Genomic DNA, 26,139 nt, shown 5'->3' with positions numbered 1-26,139 from the left:
TTAATGAGTGACTTACTGGCTGCTGGTGTTTTTTAATTAATGTAAATAAAAGGCGATGGAAGAAATGTAGAAACGTGCTTCGTGGTGCTTTTGGGGCGTCACGGTTGCGGATATTCCTGATCCCAGAAACTTGCCTCTGGCCCCTTGTGCACGTCACAGTGACCGTCTCTGACGAGGTTTAGTCTTATTCCATTAAAGGATATTCAGAGCATGAATATAAAACTATGATCTATGTAAAGATATTAGAGGAGTCCGACGTGTAAGTAGAGGTTGTACACATGTCAATCGTTTGGTATGTGTAGCAACAGGAGCTTTATTGTTGTTGTTTTTCCAACACTTTGGAAAAAATGTAAGATCTATAGATTCCATTGTTTTCCAATTTTTGAAAGATAAATCATCAAATGAATTAATTCATGTTTGTGTTCCGTCTGCATCTTAAGAGAATTAGACAAACTAGACCGGCGATGGTCCGTAGTGATGGTATGCGGCTGTGTTTGTGTGCCGTGTGACACAATAAGAAGGGGAAGAAGCGGTGATGTATTTCCTGTTGTGTGATCGATCTGGAAACGTTCCCTTCCGAGTTGCTTAGTGACTCATTTAACGGCAGGCGGACCGACTGCACGACTGGCTGCTTCACTGACCGGCTGCACATCGAACCGAAACCAAATACTGCTGCCTGCTTCTTTTTCTCTATTCCGAATAATAAAAGCAGGAAGCCGAGAGGCTGCAGGCATTTATTATTTCACAGGAAAAGGGCATTCATCACAGATATTAACAACTCGGTGAGACATTTGCATATTAGAAATATACCTTTCTTTGGCTTCAGTAAATCATTTTGAAGCCTTCGGTGTGGAACTGTTGGTCTGTTACTGCATAAATAATGTGCTTTTAAAGTTTCAACACTGTTTTTATCAACGCGTTAGCAGCACTACATACTGTGTGTATGGGGTTGTTCTTTATGTCACACTCCCCCAGTTCTTTACTTAAGACAATTATTGTTGTATCAAGGGTTTTCTGAAATGTTTTGTTTGAACATGCAAATAGTTCTGTTACTGTCATCTTACTAAATATGGGATAATGTGCACACATCTCCAGAACATAAATCTGAGTCAAAGGTTTTTACAGAAGGACTTTTGGACATCTCTTTATATCACTCCATAAATCAGAAAATACTCTCAGCAGACAATAAAAGAAAAATAGAAAAAAAGAGCTGCTGAAGTGGAGATTTATCATCAGAGTCTGAGAACAAACTCATTGAGAGGAAACGTCCTTTAAAGAGACGTTTAGTTACATTACAGACATTTAGAGACTCTACAGGTGAACACATGAACTCACAGATATCACCATGAAACTTCACCACTTCATCACTCACATTAAGACAATGCTTTATTGTATTACAAGTTTTCTGAATTATGTGTGAATATGCAAATGAGGCATTATCTAATGGTAACTTTTGGTGAATTTAGTAGAACTCTACAGACGTAAAACAGACAAAAGTAGTAAAAAACACTTAAATATGTATTTTGGATGTTTTCTTTCAACATCTCTCTCTGCTGGGGTTGTCGCCCATTAACTGTATGTTTAAATACAAAATCACAGTTGGCTGTGGCGCCGTGTGAGGCGATAACATTTGTTCTAAATTGCATGCTTTCGATATCAGCCTGGAAATGTAACAGCAGCACAACATTGTGTTTCTGACATGGTTTGTGTTGTATGACGGTCATTGTGAGGCTCAGTGAAAAGCCTCGATGGATAAATATTGTTTTTGGGAACATGACCGTCTTTTGTAATGGCAGTGTGTGTGTGTGTGTGTGTGTGTGTGTGTGTGTGTGTGTGTGTGTGTGTGTGTGTGTGTGTGTGCAGAGCCTCGGTGGACTCTGGTGGCCTGTTATTGTGTTTGTCTTTGTTTATTCATCTGCTTCTGCTGAAGCGTGTGTGTGTGTGTGTGTGTGTGTGTGTGTTTGTGTCAACCATTCAGTGTGTGATTCAGTGTGTATGTGAGTATTTAGGGACGTGATGAGGCATGTAGTATATTAGAGCGAGGATAGGTTTTCTGTTCTCACTGTCACTCTGTGTGTGTGTATGTGTGTGTGTGTGTGTGTGTGTGTTTATGTGTGTATGTGTGTGTGTGTGTGAGAGAGAGAGAGAGTGAATGAGCATCTGGGAAGCTCTCCAAAATAGGACGCACCCCCTCCAATCACCAGCTGTTTACCTCAGATAGCTGCCACTAAATTCAGTGGACCACACACACACACACACAGACACACACACAGACGCACAGATTAACAAACTCTCACACACTGTCACTCACTTTCTCTCGCCATCAGATTCGATTAGACGATCTTTGGGTGACACTGCGGCTCTGATAGCTTCACGCTGCTCTATAAACTGGCAGCCAGATGTCCGCTCGCCGGCTGGAATCGTCCTGAACCTTGAAGGTGACGGGTTCAACGGTCCTTTAGCGCGCTGAAATGTCACCGAGCACAACTCCTCAACCCTGTTTGTGGTACGATAGCATGAATCAGCAACACTTTGACTCGGGAGGATTTTCAGGTATCGACTGTACTTTGTTTTTTGGCCAAGATGCACCAAACCGACAACAAAGCGGCGGCGAAGGCCGACCGTGTCCGGGCTAAAGAGTTGCACTTGAACACACCACAAAGAGACGTGTGTGCCCTCTTGACTTGACTTCGTTGCTTTCCTTACTTCCGGTTCTCTTCTCGTGCACTGATTCAGCTGATCGGCGGGATGTCTCTCGCTGACGGCCTTCAACAAGCTCAACACACCACCAGAGGTGTGAACTCGGGTCACGTGACTTGGACTCGAGTCACAAATTTGATGACTTTCGACTCTTGACATTATCCAAAAAGAATCGCAACTCAATTTGTCCTTAAAAGAGGACGTGTTGAGCTTATTGTCAGGTTCATGCCCCCTTTAACACCGATGAGTCGTGACTTCACCTATAAAATACTTGATATCTTCCCTGAAGCCCAAAGATTATTTAAAAAGTGTTTCCCTTCATTCCCTGAATCAACTAACGTCAACACTATTTATTCACAGCAAGTTGACACTTAATCACCAGATATTTAATTATAATATCTTATTTTTATGAATAAATTCAGTCACACTTTGAGGAATAAAAAAAAAATGTAACATCATATTATGCTTTTGTTAAAATGGCATTACATTTGATGAAGAGCGCATTTCAAAACCTGGACTTGGGACTTTATTTGGTACTTATCGGTCTTGATTTGGGATTTGAGTGCTAAGACTTGTGACTTGTGATCCCACCTCTGCACAACGACGAGAGCCACAGACGCTCACCGACCGCCCGACATCGGTTGGACTGATGGAGCGCTCGCTCTCGGCTCGTTTTGGTGTCGCGGGGTATTTAGAAATCCTGACGGTACGATTTTCAACGTCGTCCTAAATGCTCCACTTTGGACGCTGATCACCGCGGCTCGCTTGCTGATTAAAGTGAAGATTAGCAGCTGCCTCACACATTCTCAAGTTTAGCACCAAATCTGGGGCCTCTCTGTACTGTTCCAGAATCCTGCAGAAACCATTTTATTATCATAAATATTATCATACTTTAGTCCTCCTGCGGTCGTATGAGCCCTCAAACATTGAGGTGTCTGCATGAGGGTGGAGATGAAACAATAGTCCGTATATCATGAGTGGGATATTCGCTCGATTTGCAAATCAAGATCCTGCATCTTTCTATCTCTGGTTGGAGATTCTTCATCTCACAATACGCCATTGTTGTACTGAACCTTCAGAAAGGGAAAAAAAGAAGCGATGACTGTTCCCCCCGACAGATTTCCATTAGTCTCATAGCAACAGCAGGAGCAGCGGCGGCTCCTCTGCAGAGCTCTGCTGGATAAGTGTTGAGGGGGTTCGGAGGAAACAGGACATCAGCACTTTGAAGAGAAGGTCATCTGCCTGCTGGCTGCAAGACAACCGAGGACCTGTGTGTGTGTGTGTGTGTGTGTGTGTGTGTGTGTGTGTGTGTGTGTGTGTGTGTGTGTGTGCGTGTGTGTGTGTGTGTGTGTGTGTGAGTGAAGAAGCCACAATAGTATGAGACTATCTATAGAACACTTGAATACCTGAACAAACGACCCACATGTGAATGCGAAGGCGCACACAGGTTCTACGCTCTCACACTTTCTTTAACACGGACACACAGATGAAGTTACGAATACATGCACAAAAACACAAGTGTGTATTAATACCAGTATGAACTGGGAGTTGAAAATATTCTCCAGATTAGGTCAATTGTTGTGAAGATGCTTTAACACCTGCAGGAAAGAGATGTAAAGTGTTTAAGAAGCGGTGATCCTTTTTGATCGTGTAACAAAAAAAGCCTAATTTACATTAGCGACATTCCTTTGTTATATTTTTCATGTAATGAAGCCGACGCCACAAGCTAACCTCAGACTCTGAAACGGTCACAGCTGTGGGCTCAGCTGTGCCTTCAGCCTGAGCCCAACACACCATGTAAACATGCTTACAGTTTGCATGCTAACGCTACGTTAGCACTGAGCTCACAGTGCAGCTGAGCAACGGTGAGCACGTCAGGATGCTCAACATCACATGTTTGGAAACGGAAAACAAGAGCCAGATAACGAGCAGCTGGCCGATGAGTTATTCATCATGAGAAACAGCAAAACCAACAACGACAGATGCATTATTAGGATGAGATCTTATTAACTCCAAGGGGGGATTTCATCAAATGTGTTTCATTTAAGATATCTGAAAATTATGATGTTATTAAAATAATAAATATGTTTTCGTTTTGTCACTGTGGGTTATGTTTTGTGGGTTGCTGATCCAGAAGAGAGGTTTATTCAAGGTGGTAAAATGGTTCAAAGTGTCTGTGAGCAAAACACTTAAACCCCAAATTCTTCCTGCATGTTTAGGGAAAGAAATGCAGCATCTGTCATATGAACATTTTAAAAAGAAGATGTTGTCATCCACTATGAACTCAAGATGCAGAAAGCGCCACACGTTGCACTTAAGCTGAACAAAACAAAGGCACTTCTAACCGGTATCGGTGGACTCACCAGATGTAACTGTGCAGATATCATTAACTTTCATCAGATTAATGTTCTCCAGAGCGGCCACAGAGTTCGCCATAGATCATCAGCGTCAGCGCGGTTCCACTTTTAGCTCTGTGCCCGGGTCGCACAGCGACCCTCATCACAACACACTGCCCTCAGCCTGCAGTGTGTGTGTGTGTGTGTGTGTGTGTGTGTGTGTGACTCTCTGTCCTTGCATTTCCTTTATTCATATTGATTATAATTCATCCTCATGGAAATTCAATTTTAGTGTTTGTCCTTGTATGTGTTTGTTATGTTTTATCACCTGCCAACTGGGTAAAAAATTGTGGTTGCAGTCAATACACTGTCCTCACGAGTATAGCAGAGGTGTGTGTGTGTGTGTGTGTGTGTGTGTGTGTGTGTGTGTGTGTGTGTGTGTGTGTGTGTGTGTGTGTATAACAGATGAGAGGAGGAGAAAGCCAGAGGGAGAAACACAACTCTTTTTCAGCATCACTTCCTGCAACATTCAGCCGCAAGGCATCACTAGACGAGACCTGAATCACAGATGGGAGATCCAAGAAATATTAGAAAGCGCTATGTATGTGTGTGTGTGTGTGTGTGTGTGTGTGTGTGTGTGTGTGTGTGTCCCTTTAAAATGCTGCTCAAGAGCACTGTTTCACAACACGTTTTGTTTAAATCGGTGACGGTGATGTTCATCGTTCACTTAAACGTTTTATTTTAAAATGTTCTGTATATTTCTGTTGTTTGGCAGACCAGGCCTCACTTTTATTATCACTGGTAGAAATAGATATGGTTCCATTAACCTGGGGAAAGGTTGGTTGCTGGTTTGAATGTCAAAAACCCTGCAGAGGCAAACGAGAGTAAATTAAAGTATTAAAGTACAGTAGTTTGACCAGACACATCTTAAATCTTCCCTTTACAGCATTCAGAGCACATCTATTGCCTCCACATATCAGCGCAGCTAGCAGCTAACGGTGCTAGAAACAGCTAACAGTGCAGACAGTGTTTACCTGAGGGGGAACCGAAGGGTGGGTGCTACCTTTCAGATCCACATCGGCTACTAGCTGTCCTTCTGAAACTTTTAAAAGCCTCAACCTCCACCGCTGTGAGAGCGGCGCCGCAGCTTAGCTGGAGGTATTCATGTCAACAGCAGCTACTCTCAGGAGTGAAAAGTCTGCTAACGAGTGAAACTGAATTACAGTTTTTATTTCTGATAAAGGCTGCGGCTCAGCGGACGTTCCCTGGACAAATTAAAGCTAAATATTATTTTCTGAATCATTAACACAATGTGACACTCACGAGCATTTGAAGTGAAAATTGGTTTTCAATCCGTGCTTTTTAAATTGGTTTTCACAAGGTGTCGTCACTCACTGGCACGTGTCAACCAAACTGGGTCAGACTAACTTGAGCGTCCCGGGAGATGAAATTAGTTTGACTTCAAACATCAGCAGTGGCCGCTCAGGTACCTCAGACCCCCCGTGAGCCATCGCCTCCCTCGCTCCGCCTCAACAATAGCTCAACGCTGGTTTGATGTTGCACCAGTTATTGTCAAAGCGTCTCCGTCGTTATTGGATGTGACAGGCTGGGGGGGGGGGGGGGAATGAACGCGTCCTCTCCTGCAGTAACCTTGAGCAAGGCACTCCACCAGCATCAGCGATGGACTTGTTGTGCTCCTGAGTTTTCAATGTGAAAAGCTGTGAATGTCAGACAGTGTAATGCTGATGAGAGCATCCGAGTTCAGTCGGCGTCCAGGTGCCAAAAATATTACAAATTACAAAATGACACTTACACACATGAAAAACATATTAAAAGCTGTTAGATGAGGTGTCTGTTCAAATGTATCTGGTGACGTTACTGTACAGTAACAGTAGAGAAGAAGGTGAAACGTTCCTGCAGCTTCAGCTCCTTTTCTCTGTGTTGCTTCTGCTCAACTTTCGTTTCCTTGACTTGTTTTTCCACCAGTCGAGTTAATAGTGTCTGAATTCCACCCACGACTTTCAGCGTGTCAGCAGATAAAGTGCTGAATCAAGCGCGGAAACAGCCTGGTTGGTTACCTGCCAAGGCAGTTGGACCAAAATTTGTCAATAATGAAATGGTTGGTGTACATTCTCCACCTCACCTGTCTCCCTGCAGAAACAAGCCAGTAAATACAATCCCTGTGACAGGTTGTTATGCCAGTCACAGCACTTACTGCTATAAAATATAATAATAAGAATAATATATGACGTGAATCTCTGCTGGAATGAAGACCGATGAAAGCGCATCGTGTACAAACAGTGCAGATGAGACAAAAGGCCTCCACAGGTTTCATAACAGCATCTCGCTGCAAGAGATCGAAAATGAAAAACAGTCCCAAATGACATAAAAGCTCATCTGAGAGGAAAATGGTTCAACAACAGAATCATAAATAAAGATAGAAAATGTGTTATTGAAATGAATTCCTAAAGAAGAATTGCTGCAATGGGACAAACTGCTCACCTGAGTTTCCTAAAGACACAAAGCACAGAGCTGATTGTTTGGTTACAGCAGGGAACGCTTCCAACGCTTCTCACTGAGATCTGTTTAAAGCGTCTCGTTTCTATCTTTTATTTTGATGTGTTTTAATAACAATAATGTTGATGTCTGGAAACACGATGAGGAGGTTTGACTTACTGAGAGACACCACCAGTGAGACCAACTGACCCGTTAGTAACTGAACGTTTCTGTGATATCTTTGCAGTAATATCTTTGTTGCTCTCTGTACTTCATTGATCCTTGAACAACATAAATGTGAGTATTCGACACAGTAACCAGGCTGCCTTCCCATGAGATCGGGTTGTGTTGTTGCGTTTAATTTGTCTGTACCGACTGCAATGTAAACGCGTCCGCGTGAATATGTTCCGCTCTGAAAAAGTGACTTAGTATGAGACGTGAGAGGCTGCGTACGGTGGATGGGTCAAACAGAGATAGGACTTGGAAGCAGGAGACCGATGTCCCAAATTGTTCTTCTTCTTCTTTAAGTTGTGTTTGTGACATGTTTTCCTGAACCCCTAAAATGCATTTAAATAACACGCGGAAATGTCCTGCAGGAGAACAGGTTGAACAGTCCACAGTGCAAATGAATTTAGGGAATTCTTGGACGAAACCGGTTTATTTGGAGATAATACAAAAAGTGATGGCCTCTGAAATGCTTTTAATAATCGCTTATTGTATTGGAAAATCTGTCCTCTCACAAATATTGTCAGATGGTCTGTGAACTATTTACTACTGACCGTGTACGACTTCATTTCCTCATTCATTTGAGTGTTTGTTTACAGTCTGTCTGATCGTCTGGCTGCTTCTTGACACGAGAGACCTGTTTTCTGGGGATGTCGGGGTCTCACATCTCAGCTGTTAACCTGCTGAGCACGATGTCATTACTGACGGAACAGACGGACAAAACGTCAAAATACAAGAACAAAGTTGTGATTAACTCCTTTTAATATACCTGCAAAGGAAAGGTTTCCATCTGCTTTTTGATGAGATGAGTCCAGATGGACAAAGCTTTCACCTGCTGCTGATGCTTGTGATTGATTTCTGTTGACTGATCGACCCTGGACGAATTAACGGTGGCGTAGAGAGGGACATATTGATCCCCGTGAGGACAGTCTATTTAAAAAAAGGTCAAAGAGTTCAGGTTCAGGGTTCTCCTGTGAAAAGAAACGTTGCGTAAGTTTGTTGGTTCTGCTGCTCAGTGTGTGTGTGTGTGTGTGTGTGTGTGTGTGTGTGTGTGTGTGTGTGTGTGTGTTATCAAAATTAATTTGACTGAGATGCATTTGCAGGAATTATTGATGAAACACCCTGGTGTTTTAAATAGCTGCCTGTGCTTCTGCTTCTGCACATCTCAACGTGCACATTTTCAATCTGTGTGTGTGTGTGTGTGTGTGTGTGTGTGTGTGTGTGTGTGTGTGAGAAGTTTGGATGGAAAACAACTAGGACAGCAGAGGCCCTTGCTACCAGACCTGTGGGCAACCTGGCATCACACAGACTGCTTAGCTGACTGCGTGTGTCTGTGTGTGTGTGTGTGTGTGTGTGTGTGTGTGTGTGTGTGCGCACGTGTGTGAACAAACTTGAAAGTGTGTAGTTGTAGGTGTCTGTTAGTGTGTAAATGTAAGGCGGTGTGTCTGATTCTGTTTGCTCGTGTGTCTTAGCTTGTATGCCTGTGTTTATCAGCATTTGTGTGTGTGTGTGTGTACGTACGTGTGTGCGTGTGTGTGTGTGTGTGTATTCGTACATGTGTGTGTGTGTGTGAGGTGCTGCTAATGCTTGCTTGGCGCTGCGATTCTTGCCCTCTGGGCTTTCGCCTAGCACAATGGAACAACACAACACTCTGCAGAGTTTAATGAGTGTCTGTGTGTGTGTGTGTGTGTATGTGTGGCTGTGTTTGCATATAGATGTGCAATAATGTGCATATACTGATGCGAGTGTGTGTGTGTGTGTGTGTGTAATAAGACAGGTGATTCCTCTGTGCTCTAGACCCTGTCGCACTCTGACAGATGGGGTTTTCACAGCATTGTGTGTGTGTGAGTGTGTGTAAGTGTGTGTGTGTGTGTGTGTGTGTGTGTGTGTGTGTGTGTGTGTGTGTGTGTGTGTGTAATGTATAAGCATTTCTCTACTATACCACCATCTGCGGTGGGATGCTGGTTTAGACTGAAATATTGCTTCATTCATCACCCGGCAGAACCCACACACGCTGTCATCGCTCTGTGTGTGTGTGTGTGTGTGAGTGTGTTTATACACTATTTTTGCATCGATATACTCTGTGTGTGTCTCCTTATGCATTTTGTGTGTGTTTGTGTGTGTGTTTGTGTGTGTGATGGAGAGTGACCACAGATCCATTGTACAGAATCCTCCATGTGGAAAACCTCTCCCTCTGCCTGCCTCCAAACATTCATCTACTACACTGTGTGTGTGTGTGTGTGTGTGTGTGTGTGTGTGTGTGTGTGTGTGTGTGTGTGTGTGTGTGTGTGTCTGACCTGGGGCTACAGAGTGAATGATGGTTTCCTGCCTGTGAGTAGCATACTGGGAGTTGCAGCAAGACTGACACACACACACACACACACACACACACACACACACACACACACACACACACACCCAGACGCTGACAGAGTCTCTCTTCCATATACTGTAATGTGAGCATGAGTTGAGAGGAGGAGATTGTCATGCTGCCATGCTGTCGTCTGCTGTGGATTGTGGCGGCCATGACATCTGCAAACATACAGGGTAAACATGTTAGATATCACATGGTTCAATGACTCTATATATATGTATGAACTCATAACAATGTTTTCCACTAGCTTCCTTCACTCAGTGGGTTACATTTCTCGTATTAGACATCTCTGAAATGTTGAAACATGTTGCGGAAGGTTTCTGTTCATATAAGATGGTGGATAGTATCTGCTATTCTACAGTTGGTGTGGAGGTCATGATACTTTGGTTACCAACATTCAGGAAACATAACGGAACTCATTTCATCACAGTACCACAGGTACCTGGGACCAGAGCTCGAGGCTAACGGCGCTAGAACATTTCCCTGATGACGCTACGTTGTGAACAACAAATCTGTGTTGAAATGAGCAGGAGAGCTAACGTTAGCTGGCAGCACAGACTGTATACAAGAAGTGGACGTAGTCGTCCTGACGTCGCCCATCGGTTTGTTGAGGAGTTGACTCTAAATGGATTAAATGAACATCATGCTGTATTGAAGAAGACTTGAAACTAGAGATTGAGACCATAAACTCATGTTTACAATGTTTACTGAGGTAATAAATCAAGAGAGAAGTAGAGTCATTTTCTCATAGACTTCTATACAACCAGAGGAGTCGCCCCCTGGTGGTCAGTAGAGAGAATGCAGCTTGCCTTCATCTTACCGAGAGATCAATATTGGAGTCGATCAATTTCATTTTATTCTGGAAAGCCAAAGCCATGATCGATATTTTCGGGTTAACTGTGCATCCCTAATTTGTGGCTTTATATCGTCATGGTTTGGTGCATTTGTTTTTATTCCCAGCCATAGATATGGAGTTGCCCCCTCAAGCTCCACCCGGCATCCTGACATTAGCTATAGAACTGTCACCTTTCACATCGTGGTCTTGCAAAAAAAGGTAGACTGCAGGGATACCTTGTGACCGGAGTCTGAGCTGGATTGTTTTATCAGCAGAGAAATACATTGGTGAGACAGGGAACTCAACATCGCACTGTTGTTTACTGAGAGCAGCGCAGAGATTCGTAACATTCCAATGAAGTCTGGTGACTTCAAAGTGACCGATGTAACGACCGTAGTTCCACTTCAAAAAATATATGTATAGCAGCAGCATCATGCAGAAACCTACATCAGGTCACGTGGGAGAAAATGTCAATGTTCGGATTTAATATTTAATACATCAGAAGCTACAGAACGAGGTAAAAACCTCTAAAAACAATGCACCGGCCCTTTAACCACACACGTGTTTATTCACTGAAGTGACTGCCACTCGCAGAATTATGATCGTGAAAGTTTCTTAGTCATTTGAGGACAACAAAAAAGATTTCTGCACTGGTTACTATTCCGCAAACTTATTTAATTTATTCAAACAAAGCATTGAAATGACAAACAAACCAAACATCCAGCAATTATCCCCGTCCTGTGGAGGTATGAGAGCCAAAGAGAGAGTCCTGTGGAGATAATTAAGAGCTGTGATAACTGATATCATATAAATAGCTTCTCTTTTGTTTCGTTGTCTGATTTCTGCCTTCACTTTTCTTTCTGTTTCCTCTCGCCTGGCGTTCCAGCGCTACCCTTTCTGTGGTTTATTGAAGTTTCTTTCTCTCCTCTTCCTCGTTTTTTTCCTTTAATTTTCTCATCTCCCTTCGCTGTCATCCTCACTCTTCCTCTCCCTCCACCCACTGCCCCCCCCCCCCCCCCGTCTGTCCAACTCCCCGAATCGACTCTCTCTGAAGTCCATTCAGCTGATATAGAGACAGAAATAGAGGCAAGGGTGTGAAAGAGAGAGAGTTTCCCTCTCTCTCTCTCTCTCTCTCTCTCTCTCTCTCTCTCTCTCTCCGTCGTCTCAGTGACGGATCTTTCATCTGCTTTATTGTTCAAAGCCTTGTCTGAGTTTAGATCCTGGCTTCTCTTTGCTCTGACATGACAGGATGAAAGGAGACAGACGGAGATAAAGGGAGGGAGAGAAGGGGAGGTGCAGCGACAGAGAGAGGGAAGGAAGGATTAGGAATAGAGAGAAGGAAAGAGAAGGAGGAAAGAGGGGACGACAATGTGGCATCAATATTGTTAGTACCGTTTCGTAGCGTTGTTCTTTGCTGTTCTTTCTTAAATGCAAACAAAGAGCAAAGACTTCAGAATACTTCAACAAATCCTTAGCAGGAATATTGCTACGTTGACGTAGGTTTGCAGAGATATATATATATATACGCAGTAGAAGTGAAGTATAACTACCATATAGTAACTTTGGAATAGTTGGAATCACATGGAATCAGGCAGACGGCAAACCAGATATCATTTTAGTGGAATAGCAGGAAGGTAAAATTACGAGAGGCATGCAGAGAATACCGGCACAGAATACCGGCACAGAATACCAGCACAGAATACCGGCACAGAATACCGGCAGAGAATACCGGCAGAGAATACCGGCACAGAATACCGGCACAGAATACCGGCACAGAATACCAGCACAGAATACCGGCATCGGTAACGGTGGACAAAGTAAAGATATTTAGACCTTTTGTCGTCCTGTATTTATTTGTGACGTAGCTCCCTCAATCAAAGAGAATGTTTATGTTTGCATGAGAGTATTAAGAGAGAGCTACATGGGTTACTAGAATAACTGCATAAGATAGTATTCACAAAACAATCGAAGAAAAGAACTGGTATCAGTTGCAGCAGCAGTAGGAGTATTAGTACTATCAGTGGTAGTGGTAGTTGTGTAGTGTTAGTTTTAATAGCAATAGTACCCGTAGTGTTAGTGGCACTAGTATCACTAGCAGTAGTTGTAGTGATCGTGTTAAAGCTCCTGTGTGTTGCATTTAAGATCTATTAGCGGAAATGTAATATGATATTCACAACTATGTTTTCTTTAGTGTAGAATCACCTGAAACTAAGAATAATTGTGTCTGAGTAGCTTAGAATGAGCCCTTCATATCTGCACAGGGACCAGGTCCTCTTCATTGAGTCCGCCATGTTTCTACAGTAGCCCAGAATGGACAAACCACACACTGGCTCGAGAGAGTCTTTGTGTTTTTACCAGGTAGCAACCTCACTTGATGTATTACCTCAGTAAACTCAATGCCAGAAGACGCAGCAGCAGTAATGTCCTGGTGGAAGCAGTGATGGTATGAGGTGGTTGATGCTAACAGCTGTAGTAGTGTTCATCATGATAGTGATAGCAGTAGTGTTCAGTAGTACAGTAGTAGTAATAGAACTAGACATGGCATTTAATGTCACACATTTCCAAATACCAAATACTAATACTACTATATAGAAGTAATGAAAGTAACTTTAGCACTCGTACTCATACTAGTAGTACTACATAGTTGTACATTGAGTAACCGGTATCAGTTGAAGAAGATATAGTAGTAGACTTCTGCTAACAGAAGTTGAAGTAGTTGCACTAGTAGTACTTTTGTTAACATAAACTTCATAAGATCAACGTTATCTACTCCACACAGGGAAATCGAAGCAAGTATGCATGATGTTATATAAAAATTTTATATTTTTTGTATTTTATATATATAAAATATATAAAATATGTCTACACACAAATGTCCTTTGTGTCCTTTGACACAGCAGCGTGGCTCTGCTTCGGACCGATTACATCTGGGTTCCCCAAACCCCAGAACGTCCCCGTTCCTCCACGACACAGACTCCCACTCGTGTGTGCTGCCTGTCTGCAAAGTTTCTTCAAGGTCTACGTACATGCCGATGTGAGATGGGAGAAAAGAACGACGGCTAACTAGATCCCACAAGAGGTGGAAGAGGAAGTGAGAGATCACAGAGAGAGAGACCGCTTTAATGCCGGCGTGTCTTCAACCAATTAAATGGCAGGAAAATGCCTGTTGCGTAACAGATCGTGCTGGTTACATATGTGTAGATATGTATAGTATTACATATGTGTTATCATGTGATACGAAGGATCATTTCATGACGCTTCCATGTTTGTATATTTAAAAGATGAAACGTCTGCACCAATTACATCAATTACACCCCTCCATGTATTTACGTTCACTCATTCTACACCCGTTAAAACACACAGAGAATGTGTGCACACACGTGTTAGATACCTCTGCATGAAGACAGATGCTGCACACACACACACACACACACACACACACACACACACACACACACAGAGTCAGAGGCAGTGAGAGTTGTGGAACTGTAAAGCATGAATATATAAGCACCGGGGTGAAGCATCTCTCCCAGCAGTTCCAGCCTCATGTTTTTTAAACAGTCAGAGAACTCTGGAACACACGAGCCTCTGCGCTCCACTGGGGCATCGCAGCAGCACTAACAAGGAACCAGAGGAGCCCGGCGAGTTGTTAAAATACAAAATACAAAAACATCCTATCTGAAAATCTCTGCCTTTGTTCATGTGACACCCTCTCCCTGTTTCTAAACTCCACTAATAACAGCTAGTCCTCCTTATTTCCCTGGCTCTGAAGCCATCGCTTCTCTTCTCTTTAATCCGTTTTTAGCGTTAGCCGTGGGGGTCTCAGGTTAGTTATAGAAGCCGAAGCCCTCCCGGGGTGACAGCGTGCTCCTTTTTTTAAATTGTCGGTGGGTGTTGGAGTCAGTTTGGAAGAAGCTCTCCCTCGTTACTCCTCGCCAGGTTTCTTAGTACGTGTGACAATCTCGCCCCCGTCCTCCACTATATTTAGTGGCTTTGTGGCGTACTTTCAAAACAAAGGAAAAAGTTTAAAAAGAAAGATCTTGATTGATGCTAAACAAATGTGGAGCATTAATCATTTTGCACATTTTGCAAATTTTTATTTGAACAACAAAAACTTAAATGAGTGTCACTTTCACAGGAAACAAAAACAGAGCGTGTCTGATGGTTAAATCCCTTTAAATGGATCAGATCAGAGTCTGCAGTCAAATCTGTTAACTTGGCCCAATTTAGCTCAGATCTGAAGGAGTACTTCACTGTTGAGACAATGCAGCAGGACACTTTTGTAGAAGGACGATAATGAAGCACGCTATTCCAAAATCTCCTTTTTTGGCGTCTCTGCTTCATTTTGACAGAGAGAGAGAGAGACAGAGACAGAGAGAGAGAGAGAGAGAGAGAGAGAGAGAGAGACAGAGAGAGAGACAGAGAGAGAGAGAGAGGCAGAGAGAGAGAGCCCTAGGCGAGATTCGAACCCCGGCCTCCTTATTAATTCACTCCATTAACCTTTCATAAGACCTCTATATAAAGAGTTTTAATCATGGAACCAAGCCAACCATTTACTAAAACATTTGATTGAGAGCTAAACAACAACATAACCTCCACTCAGCTCGTAGCTACAGAGAACACACATCAGGTGTTGAGTGGACTGACAGCAGTGTCGTCCATCAGCTGTCCTGTACACAGGGCAGATATTCCAGACATAAAGTTACTGTCGTCTCATTCACCACACACACAGTAATAACAGTAATATATAATATATCTTCAGTAATATTGAGATTTTTCTTCCCGTCCTCGTTTTCCATGCATCTCATTTGCTTTTGATGTGCTGCATATGTTGTACACAAACACTTATTTTTCTTCTAGTTATCTCACACCGGGTATATCACTTAGTGATAGAATATTTCACACTATCGCCTCCCTTGGGTTTGTTGTTTTCTTCATACCTGAACAACAGACGTGCTCGTGTCTTCCAGTGCAGCTCAGTGAAGGGAACGCGCTTCATCGTTCCTCTGTTAATTGATTTAATTGGAAGTTGGTGTGAAGTTGGAAGTGAGACCGTGTAGCATTTTCTAAACTGCAGTTAACAGTTAAGCTTATCGTGGTGCTTGGTCGTGCACCTTTGTGCACTCGTTGTGTGCGTTTGAGGGAACACATTTTGTTGCTTCATGAAGGAATTGAATAAACTCAAATCTCGTCTTTAGCAGCAGAAAACAGGGAATATGAGGCCGTACGACCGGGTCAGCTTTTCTTAGAATGCCTCCGCTCCTCCTCTCCTTTTGGGGGATTTAACCTGCTTCAATTAAAATTGTTGAATCCACTGAACTATTCACTTGAGCTATTCATTCACTGGAGTCATTGACTCGGAAATTTTCCTAATGGAATTTTCCAGTAAGAGAAAAAATGAGGTATTATAAGCTGTCCCTCGCCGTCTCTTCTTTCTTTTCTTTTCTTTTCTTTCTCTCAATCAGGAGGAGAGAAATCCCTTGCTTCCTTACTCCCCAGCAATATGTGTGTGTGTGTGTGTGTGTGTGTGTGTGTGTGTGTGTGTGTGTGTGTGTGTGTGTGTGTGTGTGTGTGTGTGTATAAATATGTAAATGGATGTTGCTTAACCAGCCAAAACTAGGCCATCTTCTCCTCTGCGAACACCTGAATAGAAGCGAGACAGAGATAGTGGGAGGAGAAAGAAAGGGAGGCCAGAGGTGAACTTCTTACCAAAATATCTTCCTCCGGCAGGCGTGCTGCGACTTGAGTCGGATTAAACCGACATGGTTCATATCGTGCTGCCCAGGTAAAAACGACATGATATAAGTCTCCCCATTGCCCGTTTTTATTCTCAAGAATATCACATTGAAAGAAGGAAAAAAAACGATATTTGATATTTTTCTCAGTTTCTTTTCTCTAAAGATAGTATGCAGAGTTCTGTGTTGTCAATCTGGAGGCCTTTTCTGTTTTCTATTGTTGCATGTGAAGTTCACCATTCCTGCATAGTTTGCAAATACACACATGAACGTAGGAAATTAAATATATTGTGTACAAAGACAATAATCGATGCCCTGTTAGCCTCGTGGGAGTCAAGTCTCACAGCAGGAGAAGGCGACGTGAAGTCTCAAGTAAAGACACGTATTCAGGGAATCAAGTGGAAGCGAGTCCTGATTTTTGTGACTCAAGTTCAACCTGAGTCCAAGTCTACACCTCTCAAGTCAGATCAGCTGTTTCACACTGGAGAATTCATTATTTGGAAGTTATCATCATCTTTCTTCAAGACAACAACCTTTGAGACCCCAAAGATCACAGCCTGTCAATCACAGTAGCCCCGCCCTAAAGCATCCCCTGCTTTATGGTCTGTGTGACTCTAAATGGACCATAATGTACTAAATGAACATCATGCTGTATTGAAGAAGACTTGAAACTAGAGATTGAGACCATAAACTAATGTTCACAATGTTTACTGAGGTAATAAATCAAGAGAGAAGTAGAGTCATTTTCTCATAGACTTCTATACAACCAGAGGAGTCGCCCCCTGGTGGTCAGTAGAGAGAACGTTGCCGCCTGCTAAGAACGCTGTGTGAGAACAGCCTGCCTGATGCCTGGCCTGCTGTACACATCAGAAATCATGAGCAAAAACAATAACAACAACCTTCTCTGTTGTTTAGTTTGGAGGACTGGTCGACATTGCAGATATGTGACACAAAGCTGAAGCATTTAGCTCTTTTGTGGCAGAATCAAGCCCCGAGAAACTGTGTTCTGACTCACGGCGGCTAAGTTACAGTGTCTCTGAGTCTTTATGTCTTCATGTCTTCATGTTGTCCAGCCAGGAAGGTGAGACGAAGCTGCACTGAGAAAACAAGACAGAGGGGACAAGTCAGGGACAGGAAAGAGACAGAGAGACGCTGAGGGAAAACAGAGAAGAGAGGAAAACACAGCCGAAAGGCGGAACAAGTGAAGGACAGAGAGGGAGCAGAGCGTTAGAGGTGCTAATGTTTGTGTGTGTGTGTGTGTGTGTGTGTGTGTGTGTGTGTGTGTGTGTGTGTGTGTGTGTGTGTGTGTGGAACGCTCTGACAGTATCTCAGGGCTACATCAGTGGCCATTAGTACTTTGTAGCACGAACACACACTTTGACAGGTCTGCTGCACCGCCCGCAGAGAGGGAAGTGTGTGTGTGTGTGTGTGTTGACCTCTCTTTTCATGTGCTTATCTCACCTCCACATGAACTTTGATGAGCCATAATACACACGCACACACACACACACACACACACACACACACACCAACAAACAACATCAACTCCTCAAATGGCTCTGCTCATCAAATATGAATGATTTTCGCACCATCTGGACAGAAATCTACAGTAAACACTCTGCTCGTCTCTCCTCTGTTGTTCGTCTCGTTTCTCCTCTCACAGTTTCCTTTATTGTCGTCCTCTCTTTCATCTTCTGCGCTCTTCTTAACCTTGATTTTTTTGTTTTTTTGCTCATTTCTTTTGGTCTCTTTCTTTGTTTCCTCTAGTTCTCTATCTCCATATCATTTTGGGGTTTTAAGGTAAAGTGTGCGATGATGAATGTTTACTTTCGTGCTTCTGATTTCACAGTGAAAGATTAAAGTTATTCCTGGTTTTGTATTTGTGTTTGGTTCTTGGTTTTATCCTCAGTGGATGAAATAGATTAATTTGTGCGGCTCCTACGTTTCTCTTTTCTTTTCTCCTTTGCTTGTTCTTCTTTTTCCCACATTTACATTTAATAACTTTTATTCTAAATTCACGTACATCACCCTGAACCTGACCCACCAGATGGTTTTGTAGTTTGGAAACAGTTTGGAAACACGTGGCAGGTGATTGGATGAACCATCTGTCAATCAAACTCTTGCCGAAGCAAATATGGAGAAGAGCCAAAACATCTTTTCCTTCTCGAAAAGCCGTCAGTGTTCTTTGCTCATCTGTCGATGAAGAAATACTCTCCAGTTCTGATTTTACTGATGCAAGCCACAAGCAACAGTGGTGCAACTTAGGTGCACCACAAGCAACTTAGGTGTTTGCCTCTCTCGCAAACACCTAAGCCCCGCCCCTCTCTTCTACTCTTCTTCTTCTGTTTACCACTTCCTTCTTATTTTACTTCTCCTCTTCTGTCTCATCGTGGCTGTCTCCTCTCTCCTCATCCTCCTTTTTCTTTTCCTAATCCCCTCCTCTCCTCGTCGTTATCCTCCCGCTATCACCTCCTATTCTCACCGCTATTCTTTGTTTAAACTTCCCCTCACCTCCTTCCTCTTTTATTGACTCCTCTTCCTCCCTCCTCGAGGGACTCCATCATTTCTCCCTCTCCTCGTCTTCATCTATTTTCTTCCCGCTCCTGTATTTCCTTCCCTGTGTGTGTCCTCTCTTGAGCTTTGACGCATCAGGAAGTTGACACACACACACACACACACACACACACATACATCCACTCGGGGAGTATGGAAGCTTGTTCATATCAGCTCCAACATCAGTCATCTGTCAGCACAACTTTTATCTGTTCATCTCTGTCTGTCTCTCTCTCTCTGCCTGTCTGTCACTGTGTCTCTCGTCCTCATTCGTCCTTCTCTCTCTCTCTCACTTTCACACACACACACACACACACACACACACACACACACACACACACACACACATACCACACACACACATTCAAGGAGCAGCGGCAGCTCGTCTTTATCTTCTTATCGTTCCTCTCTGGTAGAGCATGCTGAATAAATCAACTGCAGAAAAACCAGAGATGGAGATGAGGAGATAGAGGGATGGAGGAGGCGGAGAGGGGCATGATGGGATATGATATGACAAATATACACAGCGTATATCGCTATTCTCACCAGGAGAGGGAATCGAAACAATGGAACAGCAAAGAAGAAAGGATGAAGGTGGGGAGCAAAGAAAGACGGAAAGAAATCTGAATGCAAAGTGACAACAGCCTGCTCGCAGCCTGTTCTGGCCTTCAACTTAAAAACCTCAAGTGTGTGTTTGTGTGTTTGTGTGTGTGTGTGTGTGTTTGTGTGTGTGTGTGTGTGTGTGTGTGTGTGTGGTATGTGTGTAGTGTGTGTGTGTGTGTGTGTGTGTGTGTGCGTGTGTGTGTGTTTCAAACTCACTAACTTTGCCCCGAGCTAGACTTATAAGTGAGTAATTTCTATTTTATGTTGTACTTTCTGTCTTCATATTGCATTTAATTTCCATCATCTATCAAGTGTTATGATGATAGAAAATGCCGCTGACAGTGCAGTTATGAAAGAACAAAACAAAGTAAACAGGGAAAGAAAGAAATGACAGAGTAATGGAAGACAAAGGAGAAACAGAACAATGGAATTAGACTGAATCAATACAAATATGACAGAACAGACTATGGTAACAGAGAGAAACTCAGCCAGATGTGTCTGCAGGAACCACTGCTGTGATGTTTGATTGAATTAACACTAAACACAATTGCCTGATCGCTGTTTTAGCTCCGTTAAGTCTGTTAGCTGTTAGCTTTGTTAGCTGTATTAGCACCATTAGCTGTTAGCTCTGTCAGCAGTATTAGCACCATTAGCTGTTAGCTCTGTTAGCACTATTAGCACTATTAGCTGTTAGCTCTGTTAGCTGTATTAGCCCTGTTGGCTGTTAGCTCTGTTAGCTAAACACAGTGCTGTTTGCTGCTGCTAACAGCTAACTAGTTCACCTTCTACCTACATGAGAAGACGCTCATTTGTAGACGGCGCTCGGTCCAGTTTGTCATTTGCTTAGTGATTGACATTCGTACACACACATACATACGTATACACACATGCATACATACATACAATTGTCTTATCTTGGCGTGCAAATCAAGAGAGGAAGAATTCATAATCTGTAATGTAAACAAAAGTCCAATCTGAAGCAGTTGTTGATAACTTGCGGTTGAGGATCGTGACAAATGCTCAATGACGGTATTAAAAGGCCAATAATTATGTTTAAAAAAAGTCTGAATCTGCAGCTGCAGCCAAGAGAGGTCCTTAAGAATACAAGAAGTCATAAAAGTGCACAAAATAAATATTAGACTGATCGGTCCAGCTGTGTGCGAGATTATCTGTGGACAGACACAGAGATGCACAGGAACTCATGAATGCGCACACACACAACTGAATATATGATCTCCTGGCAGAGATAATAACAAAGAAAGAAAGAAAGACAAAAGGATTAGGAAAGAGAAGATGGATGGATAGAAAGAAAGAAAGAAAAGAAGATGGACAAAAACAAAAAGGATGTCAGGAAAAACAAAGAAAAGGAAGATCAGCTGCCTGACAAACTGAGTAAATGCCCTTGAGCAAGACACCGAACCCTCTTCTTGCATGTACATATTACAGCAGCAAGACAATTCTATTTTTTTCATATTCTGTAATCTGCTTTGCCGATATTGTTTCCCCACTTAATCATCGCGCCTCGAAACAAAAAAAAAAAAAAAATCAAATTGCGAGTTAATGAGGTGCTGATTGTATTATTTCACAGCCGGGTGCTCGAGTCCACTGACTGATCCTGCCTGCCGACCTGTTAATACAACAAATTAGGAATTGAGCCTGTGTTCTAACCCCACAGCAAATCACGGCAGGTGGTTCAATGGTTGGCTCAGGGACACTTTGACGGGACGCGCTGGTATTTTTGTTGGAGCTGAAGCGACCGAATGAAGGATAGACGGCACAAAAACATGTGCTAGAGTGCATTATGAGTGTGTTGGGGAAAATGATGCAGAATTATTAGACATAACCCAACAACAGAATAAAAGAACAGGTGAAGGATTTTGGTTGGACAGACAAACTGAAGTGGCAAAACTTCATAGAGATTCTGGCATTTTATCAAACATTTAGTCCTGAGTTCACTCTGAGCTACATGAGCTAAAATTGAAAACTACAAAGTGGGGCAGCAACTGTAGACTAAGAATAAGAGGTGGACGTAGTCATCCTGACGTCACCCGTTGGTTTGTAGACTGACGTTTTGAAGCCTTGAGTTTGGCGCCATGTTGTTTTATTTATTAGCATGTGAAGGAGGGAAGAAGCTGTATACGTCTCTGATAGCGGCAGCAACCTGTCAATCACCGTGTAGCCCCGCCCTAAAGCATCCCCTGCTTTATGGTCTGTTTGACTCTAAATGGACCATAATGTACTAAATGAACATCATGCTGTATTGAAGAAGACTTGAAACAAGAGATTGAGACCATAAACTCATGTTTACAATGTTTACTGAGGTAATAAATCAAGAGAGAAGTAGAGTCATTTTCTCATAGACTTCTATACAACCAGAGGAGTCGCCCCCTGGTGGACACTAGAAAGAATGCAGCTTTAAGACACTTGTTTTGTTTTTTGTTTGTCATTGTTGAATGACGCCTCATATATCATATTAACTCATGTTGTGCAAATAGACTCTACATTCTACATACTTTCTAAGCGTATAAGGAAAAGAGAAATAATCCATTAAATGGTTCTTCTTTCAATATTTTTAATTGAATGGTCCAAACCCTCAATGCCTTCAATAAACAAATAATGAAACATATGGATGTAGATATTAGAGACCCACACTCTGTTAAACTGGCTAATGGTGCAGTCTGTGTACACACACAAACACACACACACACACACACACACACACACACACACACACGCACACTTGTGAAAGGTGAGGTTTTTAGAAATGAAGGCCAGAACAGAGCAAGCAGACTGTTTCTGTTTGAAAATGTCACCAATCCATCAATCTGATAGGTAAAGGCCACTTCTCTCATTATACTGTTTGTGTGTGTGTGTGTGTGTGCGCCTTCCTCTGCTCTTTCAGAAGAAAAGGCTGCTGACCAAGCGAAGGCAGCACACACACACACACACACACACACACACACACACACACACACACACACACACTGTTATGTGATGTATTTTAATGAGCCTGCTGGTTATCTGTAATTCAACAGGTCTTGTCTGATCACTTGTTGACACACAATACGAATCCTCACGGATCATTTAACACGTTGGACACACACACGTCAGAACTGTTCAGAAATTGCATCATTTGCCAGATTTTGTTTCCTTGTTAATAAAAACTGCTTTCAGTTTAATTTGATGACCTGTTTTACAGTATTAAAAGTATTTTTACAGTATTAAACTAAGAAAGCTCAGGAACTGGGTTTCTGAGCTTTCTTGCGTTAAAGTTGTGTCTATATGTTTCAACAATAACACCGAGGCTCCGTAGTCCGAACCCAGACGGCAAACTCTATTACTCCTTTCAACCTTGGCAAAGGCAGCGCTGAGGATTTTGGGTCAGGATTAGGCCTCTTACCGGGGGACAGGTGGTGGAGCGGTTACCTCCACCGATGATTGGTGTAAGGTGCAGCGCAGCATCGTTCTTTGACAAAAAAAACAACATTCAATAGTTTCACACACGTCTTATTTTTTTTCTCAGAGAAGAATATCAGAGTCAGAGGTGAAGGGTTTGGAAATGTTGAGTCACGGTCGCACTCTGGTAGCATGATGGAATTGTGACTCACTTTTGTGGTGACTGTACCTTAAAATAGGACACGCCTCTCAATGGCTCAATGGATCTGATGTACGTTCAATAATCCTCTCTCTCTCTCTCTCTCTCTCTCTCTCTCTCTCTCTCTCTGTAGGTGCACCACTCTTCATTACGACTCAGATCTTCCCCCAACCTCCATCATCATCACCTTCCACAACGAGGCTAGATCCACCCTGCTGCGCACCATCAGGAGGTAACACACACACACACACACACATTTACAATTTTGCATTTGAAACTTTTTTTGTGAAATGTTCGATGTTTTTTTTTGGCATTTTTAACACCTAAAGAGGTGTTTGGTGTAATTTGGAAATTGTTCATTGTGACATTGAATCCTGGCAGACTGTCAGCTACAGAATCAGCGTGTTTATCCTTAAACTAAATATCTTGAGTATCAGCCTTCAGAGACCTGAGCTTGTTGGCTGGTGAGCAGAGAACCAGTGAGCTGCCAAACGTTACATAGAGAAGCCTTCACACACATTTACTCTGCTGACCCTCCGTCTCTGGACCTTCGCTCTGTCTTTCAGTTTGATGATATCAGCAGGTTGTTGCTCTCACACACACACACAACAAACAGAGACACGCACACACACACACACCTCCAGGTTTTGGCCTGGGTTCAGCTCATTATTCCAGTCAGTCAGCAGGGACCGGCCACGTCTCCTCACTATCACAGAGGACACTGTGTGTATTGTGAGCAAGTGTGTGTGTGTGTGTTTGTGTTTTCTGTGTTTGTGTGTGTGTGTGTGTGTGTGTGTGTGTGTGTGTGTTTGTCCTCCCCAGCTCTCTGCAGTTTTCAACCAATTAAAAGACAATCTGTCTCCCTGGGCCCCTCTGCTCCCTTTGGCTCTGGCTCTCTGTACGTGTGTGTGTGTGTGTGTGTGTGTGTGTGTGTGTGTGTGTGTGTGTGTGTGTGTGTGTGTGTGTGTGTGTGTGTGTGTGTGTGTGTGTGTGTCTTTGCCGGTGGCGACTTGGAGCTGGAAGAAGTTTTTAGCTGCCTTTTATTTTTAGTTGGTGAATTTGTCACATTTGCTCTCAGCAGGATCCTCTGCAGCTTTATTTGACATGGAAACCTTTCAAGATCAACAAATCTGATATTTGAAAGATATTTATGGCAGCGATAGGCCACATATATATATACAATATATATACATATATATATATATATATATATGTATATATATATGTTATGATACTTTTGCTGGATTATATATCGTCCCAGTAATAAACACTAGTATTTTCATTTTAAGACCATTTTTTAAAATTATTATTAGATATATTTTTATTGAACAATTGCACATGTACAATTTCACAAATTGTTAATAAGAAACAGCAAAATACATACATTCAAACTAATGTGCTGTACCAGGGAGGCAACCGCAGAGGATTAAATAATTAATATGAAGAAAGAGAAACATGTCAGATGGTGTAATTACATTCATATATCACAGGCAACGCATGACATTACTGTTTTAATGGCCTTTTTGTTGGTACAGCATTTACATTTTTAAATAGAGTTCAACTTTGTTAAAAAACACAAATATTGGTCTGTTTCACAAGACTCATCTATGAAATAACACAGCGCAGAAAAGCTTTACACATATTAAATCTTCATCTACTAAAGATATATTTAGGACTAACTATTGTCCTTGTTTTGCCATTTCATGTGACCAGTTCTACATACATGTAATTTATTACATGTATGGGGAACATTATTGTTGTGGGACAATTCAGCAGCAAGACTGAAGTCAAAGGTTTGCTTGAAGCTAAGGAACCAGTTCACACAGAGTGTCGTCCTGCAGAAAGTCACACCGTCTTCAGCTGTTGTGAAGCTAATTGGAGCAGCGTTCAGCTTTTGACATTTTGTATTCGATCTCGATATTTTACTTCTCCGAGCTGCTTTTTCCTTCTTTCCTTTAGCGGAGCAGCAGCAGGTTCAGAGTATTGCTTCACCAGATGTCTTCACAGGCAGACTGAAGAGCTTTGGTAAAGTGGATGATAAAAAAATGAAGTTATTAGTGCTGCAAGAGATCACTTGACATTTAGAGGTTATTTTTTGGTGAGTCAGTGATTCACACGAAGGCAGCTGATGACAAACACGGCCGACAGATAGAGAAATGTTCAAAAGCTGCACATGCAATTGTTTTTGGGAGAGTGGCTTTTTCTACATGATGACTCCACAGCAGGTCAGAGGTCAGAGTTGGGTGGATCTGGAAGTGTTACTGCGTTGCTTGAGGACATTCAATGGATCATCGTGTGATTTTGCAGTTTTTCGCCCATTAACTACAAATTGTGTGACATTTACATTACAGCTGAGCCAGAGCAACCCAGAGATTTTCATTGATTTTCCACCTTACAGCCAGACACTGCTTCAGTTTATTTCAGAACACTACAAAATGTCAAACATCTTGCGACTCCTCTGGTTGTATAGAAGTCTATGAGAAAATGACTCTACTTCTCTCTTGATTTATTACCTCAGTAAACATTGTAAACATGAGTTTATGGTCTCAAGCTCTAGTTTCAAGTCTTCTTCAATACAGCATGATGTTCATTTAGTACATTATGGTCCATTTAGAGTCAAACAGACCATAAAGCAGGGGATGCTTTAGGGCGGGGCTACTGTGATTGACAGGTTGCTGCCAGAGCTG

The 26,139-nt window shown here is 42.5% G+C and overlaps 1 protein-coding gene across 1 annotated transcript in view; it reads left to right on the top strand.

Annotated features, from left to right (window-relative positions):
- The window catches only part of galnt14 (UDP-N-acetyl-alpha-D-galactosamine:polypeptide N-acetylgalactosaminyltransferase 14 (GalNAc-T14)), a 102,568-nt gene that overhangs the window by 30,062 nt on the left and 46,367 nt on the right, over positions 1–26,139 (top strand). Inside the window, exon 2 of the mRNA XM_076084156.1 lies at positions 23,586–23,684. Coding sequence (XP_075940271.1) covers positions 23,586–23,684 — 99 coding nt within the window. The remainder of the gene's footprint in view (positions 1–23,585; positions 23,685–26,139) is intronic.

The sequence above is a fragment of the Anarhichas minor genome, unplaced genomic scaffold (genome assembly GCF_050575085.1).
Source record: "Anarhichas minor isolate MPS153535 unplaced genomic scaffold, ASM5057508v1 ptg000136l, whole genome shotgun sequence".
NCBI classification, from domain to species: domain Eukaryota; kingdom Metazoa; phylum Chordata; class Actinopteri; order Perciformes; family Anarhichadidae; genus Anarhichas; species Anarhichas minor.
This window is presented reverse-complemented; position numbering and strand designations above follow the sequence as displayed.